Source organism: Entelurus aequoreus, linkage group LG14, assembly GCF_033978785.1.
Source record: "Entelurus aequoreus isolate RoL-2023_Sb linkage group LG14, RoL_Eaeq_v1.1, whole genome shotgun sequence".
NCBI lineage: Eukaryota > Metazoa > Chordata > Actinopteri > Syngnathiformes > Syngnathidae > Entelurus > Entelurus aequoreus.
The window spans coordinates 50173704-50183703 of NC_084744.1; the positions used below are offsets into that span (position 1 = coordinate 50173704).

Below are 10000 nucleotides of genomic sequence, written 5' to 3' on the forward strand. Positions count from 1 at the left end.
GCCCTTTGAGACACTTGTGATTTAAGGCTATATAAATAAACATTGATTGATTGATTGATGTATAATATAATATTTTTTTTTACCCTAAAATTTAGAGGGTGCATCTCATATACCGGTGCGCTCTATAGTCCGGAAAATACAGTATATGAACAATAAACCAGTTCATTTAAAAAGTAAATATGTCTTTGTCAAACTAGGTATCATAAAAGCTTTAACGATTTAGGTAATGCTAAGTGTAAAGGTATGTATACTGTCATAAAATGTGTGTTGGAAAAGAGTTGATTATTTTAAAACTATTTTTAAAAATGTGACCAGGAAGTGAGTCTCTTCACATTAAGACTAAACCCAATTGGCTGTTGTGTTTTTATTACTATTGTTGACTTATTGTCACTTCAGCCATATGGTACTAAGCAACCAGGACACAGACATGTAATACTTGTTGTACCATTATGTTTGTTACTGGTACCCTACAGCTGTCGTTAGGTCAGGTTTTGTTTGAGTTTTTTCTTTCTGTACGTGATGCTTTACAAATTCTAATGTATTAAAATGTGTCCATTGTTTGGTGAAAGGTGAGCACTCATGGCTACTCTCAGAACCAGATCTTGGTGTGGAAGTACCCGTCGCTGACGCAGGTGGCCAAGTTGACGGGACACTCCTACCGAGTGCTTTACCTGGTACGACCTTAGCATTTTTATCTTTCATTATCTTTGTCACCGCCTGTCTCAAACATCCAGAATGACTCTATTTTTTAAAGATTTCCCTATAAAACTGCCAACTTGGCCGATCTTCAACGCACCATGGTTAGCAGCCAGCTAACCATAGTGCGTTGGAGATCGGCTAACCACTCTAGCAGGCCAAGTACAGTCAAGAGTAGAGATGTCCGATAATGGCTTTTTTGCCGATATCCGATATTCCGATATTGTCCAACTCTTAATTACCAATTCCGATATTAACCGATACCGATATATACAGTCGTGGAATTAACACATTATTATGCCTAATTTTGTTGTGATGCCCCGCTGGATGCATTAAACAATGTAACAAGGTTTTCCAAAATAAATCAACTCAAGTTATGGAAAAAAATGCCAACATGGTACTGCCATATTTATTATTGAAGTCACAAAGTGCATTATTTTTTTTAACATGCCTCAAAACAACAGCTTGGAATTTAGGACATGCTCTCACTCAGAGAGCATGAGGAGGTTGAGGTGTGTGTGGGGGGGAGAGGGGGGGAGTAGCGGGGGGTGTATTTTGTAGCGTCCCGGAAGAGTTAGTGCTGCAAGGGGTTCTGGGTATTTGTTCTGTTGTGTTTATGTTGTGTTACAGTGCGGATGTTCTTCTAAAATGTGTTTGTCATTCTTGTTTGGTGTGGGTTCACAGTGTGGCGCATATTTGTAACAGTGTTAAAGTTGTTTATACGGTCACCCTCAGTGTGACCTGTATGGCTGTTGACCAAGTATGCCTTGCATTCACTTGTGTGTGTGAAAAGCCGTAGATATTATGTGACTGGGCCGGCACGCAAAGGCAGTGCCTTTAAGTTTTATTGGCGCTCTGTACCTCTCCCTACGTCCGTGTACACAGCGGTGTTTTAAAAAGTCATACATTTTACTTTTTGAAATCGATACCGATAATTTTGAAACAGATACCGATAATTTCCGATATTACATTTTAAAGCATTTATCGGCCGATAATATCGGCAGTCCGATATTATCGGACATCCCTAGTCAAGAGTACAGCCTGCGAGTGCAGTCTACACTAACTGCCTTGTTCACGCTTTACGGCACATCGTGGCTAATCGGCTGCTTAGACTCAGGGGTGTCAAACTAATTTTAGCTCAAGGCCCGCATGAAGGAAAATCTATTCCCATGCGGGACGGACTGGTAAAATCATGGCATAATAACTTAAAAATAAAGACAACTTCAGATTATTTTCTTTGTCTGACTTTGGCCAAAAACAGAACAAGTATATTCTAAAAATGTACATACTACAACTAATCCTCTTGGCAAAACACTTGACGTAAATTGAAAACTCTGAGGAAAAAATTGGTGAAGTCGAGAAAAAATGGCAAGTTTGGACCGTGTTATAGTGTAGATTAACTAGTGAGGCGGTAAAGACGATGAATGTAGTCAGTAGATGGGTAAAAGTAGGAGATATACTTGTGGCAACATCAGTGCTGTAACACACGTCCTGTTTCATGAATATATTGTTGTTGACCAGTAAATATTATGTCTCAAGATGTTAATCGTGATTTCAAATACTAAACCCACTAACTTGTACTAGATCTAGGGCTGTCAAATTGTTTTATAGCAGTTCCGGATGTGTTCGTCATCGCAGTAACAATGGTTTTCTCTTTTGTAATGTTTATTTGAATAACAATAATATGTAAGACATCACATACAAAACAAATGTTACTAAAGAATACAGTATTTATTTTGAAACCGGACAGAAACCTGAACGGCCTTAATTGGCAAAGAAATCAACCTTTTTTTTTTACTACTTTATTTACATTGAATACATAAATTCACAATTTAAAACTGTAGTTTTTGTTACACCACAGATATAGATGTAAGTTACAGTAAGTGCGTTGTTAAAAAAAAAAATCACCATTTAAAAAAAAGTACCCGATGGGATTCAGTGGCGCCCCCCCGAGCGTGATTCATTGCAAAAGTGGTTGAAAAATGTGGTGATAATACTCCTTAATTTTTTTTTTTTTATCTACCCCTTGTACATTTTTATATTCTTGTTCCCTTTTACTCCTAGGTAAGCTATTGTTTTCATACAAAACATTAAAATACATTTAAATATCATAGAACATGAGTAGAGTTGTCCTAGAAGATGTTTTGCCTCTCATCCAAGTAGGCTTCTTCAGTTCATGCTCAGACTTAGATTGGTCAGATCTAATTTTAGATTTAAGATTGGTCAAATCTAGTCAGACTAGATATACCTGCTCAATCTGACCAATCTAAGTCTAAGTCTAGATCTGACCAATCTAAGTCTATGAGCATGAACTGGTGAAGTTTACTTGAATGTGAAGTGAAACGTCTTCTAAGACAAACCAAACAGTCCAGTTGCGTTCCACTGAATGCCCTGAGATTACAATGACCTGGATGAATGAGAACATTCATAAACATCATGAGTAGAAGCTCTGTCGTAAAATATTGTTCATGCTCATAGACTTAAATTGGTCAGATCTAATTTTAGACTTGAGATTGGTCAGACTAGATATACCTGCTCAATCTGACCAATCTGAGTCTAAGGCTAGATCCGACCAATCTAAATCTAAGGCTAGATCCGACCAATCTAAGCCTAAGGTTTGATCTGACAAGTCTAAGGCTTGATCTGACGAATCTAAGTCTAAGACTAGATCTGACCAATCGAAGTCTAAGATAAGATCTGACCAATTGATGTTTATGAGCATGAACTGATGCTCATAAACTGATTGGTCAGATCTAGTCAGACTAGATATACCTGCTAGATTTGACCAATCAAATTCTAAGGCTAGATCTGACTAATTTAAGTCTCAGGCTTGATCTGACCAATCCAAGTCTATAAGCATGAACTGATGAAGTCTACTCGAATGAGAAGTGAAACGTCTTCTAAGACAAACCAAACAGTCCAATTGCGATCGATTGAATGCCCTGAGATTACAATGACCTGGATGAATGAGAACATTCATTAACATCATGAGTAGAAGCTCAGTCGTAAAATATTGTTCATGCTCATAGACTTAGATTGGTCAGATCTAATTTTAGACTTAAGATTGGTCAGATCCAGTCAGAATAGATATACCTGCTCAATCTGACCAAACTAAGTCTAAGACTAGATCTGACCAATCTAAGTTTATGAGTAAGACCTGATGCTCATAAACTGATTGGTCAGATCTAGTCAGACTAGATGTACCTGCAAGATCTGACCAATCTAAATCTAAAGCTGGATCTGACCAATCTAAATATAAGGCTAGATCTGACCAATCCAAGTCTAAGGCTAGATCTGACCAATCCAAGTCTAAGGCTAGATTTGACCAATCCAAGTCTAAGGCTAGATCTGACCAGTCTAAGGCCTGATCTGACCAATCTATGTCTAAGGCTAGATCTGACCAATCTAAATGTAAGACTAGATCTGACCAATCTAAGTCTATGAGCATGAACTGATGAAGTCTACTCAGATGAGAAGCAAAACGTCTTCTAAGACAAACCAAACAGTCCAGTTGCGATCGATTGAATGCCCTGAGATTACAATGACCTGGATGAATGAGAACATTCATTAACATCATGAGTAGAAGCTCAGTTGTAAAATATTGTTCATGCTTATAGACTTAGATTGGTCAGATCTAATTTTTGACTTAACATTGGTCAGTTCTAGTCAGACTAGATATACCTGCTTAATCTGACCAATCTAAGTTTATGAGCAAGAACTGATGCTCATAAACTGATTGGTCAGATCTAGTCAGACTAGATGTACCTGATAGATCTGACCAATGTAAATCTAAGGCTGGATTTGACCAATGTAAATCTAAGGCTAGATCTGACCAATCCAAGTCTAAGGCTAGATCTGACCAATCCAAGTCTAAGGCTAGATTTGACCAATCCAAGTCTAAGGCTTGATCTGACCAGTCTGAGGCTTGATCTGACCAATCTAAGTCTAAGGCTAGATCTGACCAATCTAAATGTAAGACTAGATCTGACCAATCTAAGTCTATGAGCATGAACTGATGAAGTCTACTCAGATGAGAAGCAAAACGTCTTCTAAGACAAACCAAACAGTCCAGTTGCGATCGATTGAATGCCCTGAGATTACAATGACCTGGATGAATGAGAACATTCATTAACATCATGAGTAGAAGCGCCGTTGTTAAATATTGCAAGACCAGGAAGTGACGTGGTCTTCACGCATGCGGACCGATCGTGTCTTCCGGCACTGATCGTGTAGTGACATGTTGCGCCCCTGTCTGTTAGCAATACGGTGCTAGTTTTGTGAAAACAAATAAAAGACTGACTTGTGCACAGTCATTCTGCCTCCTTCATATCGCCGCCGCCATCACAGTATAATCATGAATTTATTAAGATTACATGTAATAAAAATCTTCCTGTTATAATTGTAGCCGATACCATGAATGCAATCTAAATGACTGTCGTTCAACAAAATATTTGAGTTTTTACAATTACAATATTTTTTATCAAATATAGCCATCAATATTTCATTAATTCATGAAATGGTTTATAGTGATGTTGTGAAGAGATTTTCTCAATCCAGACAAAACATTGCACTAATGACATACACTATGGTTGTATTGATACGATGGATATATTTTTTGATGATGTACAGTCTTGAAAAAGGGGTGTGGCTTTCAGTTCATAGCATAGAAAGAAACCATTGGTATGTTTTCTTGCATTTTTACAACGTTTCTATGTAGGAAATCCTTTCCAAAGCTTCTTAGAAATGGTAACATGCCTTCAACCCCCAAAAGGGCCCCCTTGAACCTTGGCTGATATTTTTCAATTCCTCACTGGGACCCTGCTGTTTGTCTTTGCCTTCCCTGTCAGGCCATGTCACCTGACGGTGAGGCGATCGTCACAGGTGCGGGGGATGAGACCCTTCGCTTTTGGAACATCTTCAGCAAAACACGTTGCACCAAGGTACATTTCTGAGGTCACATATTCATCTTTTGTCTGTCCCATTTACATGTCTGTGTTTGTTTTCCGACAGGAATCAAAGTCTGTGCTGAACCTTTTCACACGAATCCGATAAGCTGCAGCAGCACACTACTCCCAACACAACACTTTTTTATTTTTGTATTTTTAAACCAACAATATGCACTTCAAGCTCTCTAAAGTAGGTATGACTGTATTTTTGCCTCATTCCTGTGAGAATCATGCGTGTGACTGAGGCATTAAGGAGTGGGACTATCCAGGACTAGCTGCAGTGTGCTCAAACAACCACAAGGTATCATCTCTTTTTCTTTCGGTCACATCAGGTCAGTAGTGGATACTTCACTCACAATTAAGTAAGGGAGGAAGCAAAATTACCGTGGTACCCGCTGTACCCCCTCATCAATGATGTCATCCGTCAACAAAAATCATGTAATCATTATTTCTTTTTTGTTGTTGTTGAAGTGTTTCATGATCCAAAAAAATAAATATATATATATATATATATATATATATATATATATATATATATATATATATATATATATATATATATATATATATATATATATATATATAATTATTATTATATTATATATGTTCAAGAACTCTATCGCGTAATCACGGCACATTTTTAAAAGAATCCGAAAAATCTGTCTTGACTGTGTGTCTTTTTTTTGTTGAGGAGTGTAGTTTGACTAGTTTATACAACAACAACAACAACAAAACACATGCTCAAAACTTACAATAAAGTCCACGCTTTCTTCTTCTCTTTTTTTGTGTGTAGTTTAATGCTCCTGGAGAAAAAAGTAGTCTAGTAATCGGAGTGTCCGGACCCCTGCAGGCCTCTGCAAAGTAGAGAAAACTCCTTCACAATCTCCTTAACACGACGCTTGTTGCTTTGTTCCCTACGAGAAAGGAAAAAAAAGAAGAAAGAAAATCTCAAATCAAAAACTAAGACTACGTTCACCAACCACTGCAGGTCAAAGTGGCCCGAATCTGACTTTTTAGAAATGTTACAGCTGACTTAACTCTGCAAGTAAAATGTGATTTTTATCAGACGTCACTAGCATGCACAGTTCGATAAAGTCAAAAGTTGACCGGATTCCGTAAATCAACAATGAAGTCGCTACTACTACTACTTTGCTAAATAACATTTACCACACCTTAAAAGTGAGTGTTCTTTACGTGAAAACGAATTAAAGTAATATAATGTATGAATGGATATATATTGTGTAATACAGCGGCGGGCCGTGCGTTTCCCACCTAGGCCTTCAGTGATGTCCGACTTCAATGATTACCTCTCAAATTACCATCATTTGTCACCACATGACCATCACTGGAAAAATACTATACAGAAACACATTTACTGTGCATTGAATCGCATCAACAGTGTACAAAACGGTCTATTTTCTGGCGCATTTAAAAAAACAATTAAAACGTATCAGCAATTAAAACATATCGTATGTGGTACTGTCAAAATTAAAATTGCAAAAAACATACTAAAAGCAAAAACATTTTATATTTGAACTCACAATTTATAGAACCTATTTGACGCCGTATTGAAACTTGTGAATGGATACTCACTTTGGAATGACAAGTGAGTATCCAATCACAGTCTCGTTAACATCAGGCTACCTAGATAGGCTACTGTCAACAACTTGTGATCTGATTGGCTATCGCAACTGTCTCTCAACTGTATGTGTTCTCAAATTCATCCGCTAACGGTCCCGATGAGTATCCAATCACAGGATGCGTAAATGTCACGTTCAATGTAAGGCCTTACTGACAACAACTCGTGATCTGATTGGCTATCGCAATTATCTATCAACTGTATGTGTCCGTTCACATAAGAGTGCACAGACATTGTTGATTCTGAAGGCCTCGGGCAGATTTCGTACAGCATGGCAACATAAGCTAGCTGAATTCTGATTGGATACAAACTCTAACCTAAAAACAAAGGGTTCTGTTGAGGCAACACGGACATCAGCGTGAATATAAGTTAGATTTATTTTTCAACTCACTTACATAAACAACTTACGCAATGTACGTAACATGTAAGCAAATACACCACAGCGTCAATTCTGGTCCTTCAACAATCGCTATTTCTATCGGAATCAAAGTATATCTTCATATATTACATACAGCCTACTATTTTTGCACTATTGAATACTGATGCACCAAAAATTCAACCGTCGAAAAAGAATACTTTTTTGGCGGTCTGCGTCTTTTTCTCCGCGGTACACAAATGATGTAGTTCGCCCAAACATAACGAACAAGTTTCATACGGGTCGTATTCAGGTTAGAAAAGATCAGATTCCAATCAGATTTGGACTACCTCTTGATGTGGCCTGAATATGATGCAAAAATATTATATTTGAAGCACTTTGGAGCGTAAAGACTGGCAAAAAATATCCGATCTTGGTCACTTGAGGGCAAAAAATGTGAGCTTTTGCTACTTTAATAATGTATGAACAATACTTAATACAAATAGTCCTTAACAAAGGTGGTGAATCCGCACAATCTAATTGTCAAGACGTGGACTATGGGGTGTTTGTTTTCCCGAGATGCAAGTAAAGTTGGATCGGACATGGCTTGGAGGTAAATACATGATTTTAACACTATAAACTACAAAAAAAGGGTGCACGCACAAGGCGGAGAACAAACTTGGCTATGAAACAAAAGAACGTCAACACATAAACTGAACTATGGTCATAAACAAAAACTTACTTGGAAAGCATGGAGCATGAACTATGGTATCAACAGGAAGCAAAGGATAGCATGGGTGTCAGAACTAGCAGAAGTCAATGTCGCCAGGCTGACTTCCTGGCTTAAATAGTCTTGAACATGATTAATGACAGGTGTGTGAGTCTGAACGTGAAAACAGGTGCAACTAATGGGTTGTCATGGAAACAAAAACAAGGGAGTGAAAAAGCAGGAACTAAGTGACCAAAAACCAAACCGAACATAACCAAAACAAAACATGATCACACAGACATGACACTAATGAGATGTATCCAAAAGTCTGCCTTTAGAGAGTGACTGTCATGAACAAAAAAATATTCTAAGTAAGTACTTAGGAGTTTTTTTAGATGCAGCAAGAGAACAAGAAGTGGATAATTGTCAGGCTTTAAGTTGCATGCAAAAATTTGAATTACAAGCATCCCGCCATTAGATCGCATAACAAATGTCACAGCTAACTTAATAAGATCAAACTAAAACATCTAGCACTGGGGTTTCCAAACTACGGCCTACCGGCCCATGAGACGTTATGAGTCTAATAAGGAATTTTGCCCACGGGGTGTTTCCAATTAATTTTGAATATCTGACAATTTGATTGCTGCAATTTTATTGTCATCTTGTGGACAATGTGAGTAAATTAGGAATAGTGATTTGAAGTGAATAGAGCACAACATTTATTTAAAAGACCCAATCCAAACAACCTTCCCTAATCATGGCGCAAAAAAAATGCAATCAACACAAAAAGTCAAAACACATGGTCACACATAACAACCAGCTCACTGAACTATGTGGATATTATGTTAAAAAAACATCCACTAACCATAAACAAGGTAGGAGTTGAACTTTCGCATACTCGTCATATCTATATTTCTATTATATTAAAGGCCTACTGAAATGAATTTTTTTAATTTAAACGGGGATAGCAGATCTATTCTATGTGTCATACTTGATCATTTCGCGATATTGCCATATTTTTGCTGAAAGGATTTAGTATAGAACAACGACGATAAAGATTGCAACTTTTGGTATCTGATAAAAAAAAGGCTTGCCCCTACCGGAAGTAGCGTGACGCAGTCAGTTGAACATATACGCAAAGTTCCCTATTGTTTACAATGATGGCCGCATGAAGTGAGAGAGATTCGGACCGAGAAAGCGACAATTTCCCCATTAATTTGAGCGAGGATGAAAGATTTGTGGATGAGTAAAGTGCAAGTGAAGGACTAGTGGGGAGTTGAAGCTATTCAGATAGGGAAGATGCTGTGAGAGCCGGGGGTGACCTGATATTCAGCTGGGAATGACTACAACAGTAAATAAACACAAGACATATATATACACTCTATTAGCCACAACACAACCAGGCTTATATTTAATATGCCACAAATTAATCCTGCATAAAAACACCTGCGTGTTTGTTACGCTAGCTCCTAGCTCCTCTGCTAGCTCCTAGCTCCATAGAACACGCCAATACAATTCAAACACCTGATCAACACACACAATCACTCAGCCCAAAAGACCGTTCACCTAACCCAAGGTTCATAAAGCTTATATATTTTAAAAAAGTTACGTACATACGCAAAAAAAAGTTGCGCACATACGGTCAAGCGATCAAA

At 37.8% G+C, this 10000-nt stretch overlaps 2 protein-coding genes across 4 annotated transcripts in view; one reads left to right on the forward strand and one right to left on the reverse strand.

The window, feature by feature from the left end:
• The window catches only part of LOC133665427 (fizzy-related protein homolog), a 26417-nt gene extending 20285 nt beyond the window's left edge, over positions 1-6132 (forward strand). The window contains exons 12-14 of the mRNA XM_062070719.1: positions 570-674; positions 5544-5636; positions 5707-6132. Of these exons, the coding sequence (XP_061926703.1) occupies positions 570-674; positions 5544-5636; positions 5707-5748 (240 nt within the window). The 3' untranslated portion in view covers positions 5749-6132. The remainder of the gene's footprint in view (positions 1-569; positions 675-5543; positions 5637-5706) is intronic.
• A 120-nt stretch (positions 6133-6252) lies between these two features.
• LOC133664998 (importin-13-like) overlaps positions 6253-10000 on the reverse strand; it is a 69082-nt gene continuing 65334 nt past the window's right edge. For all 3 annotated transcript variants that reach the window (XM_062070119.1, XM_062070117.1, XM_062070118.1), the window contains one exon: positions 6253-6556. In XM_062070119.1, the coding sequence (XP_061926103.1) occupies positions 6463-6556 (94 nt within the window). In that variant the 3' untranslated portion in view covers positions 6253-6462. The remainder of the gene's footprint in view (positions 6557-10000) is intronic.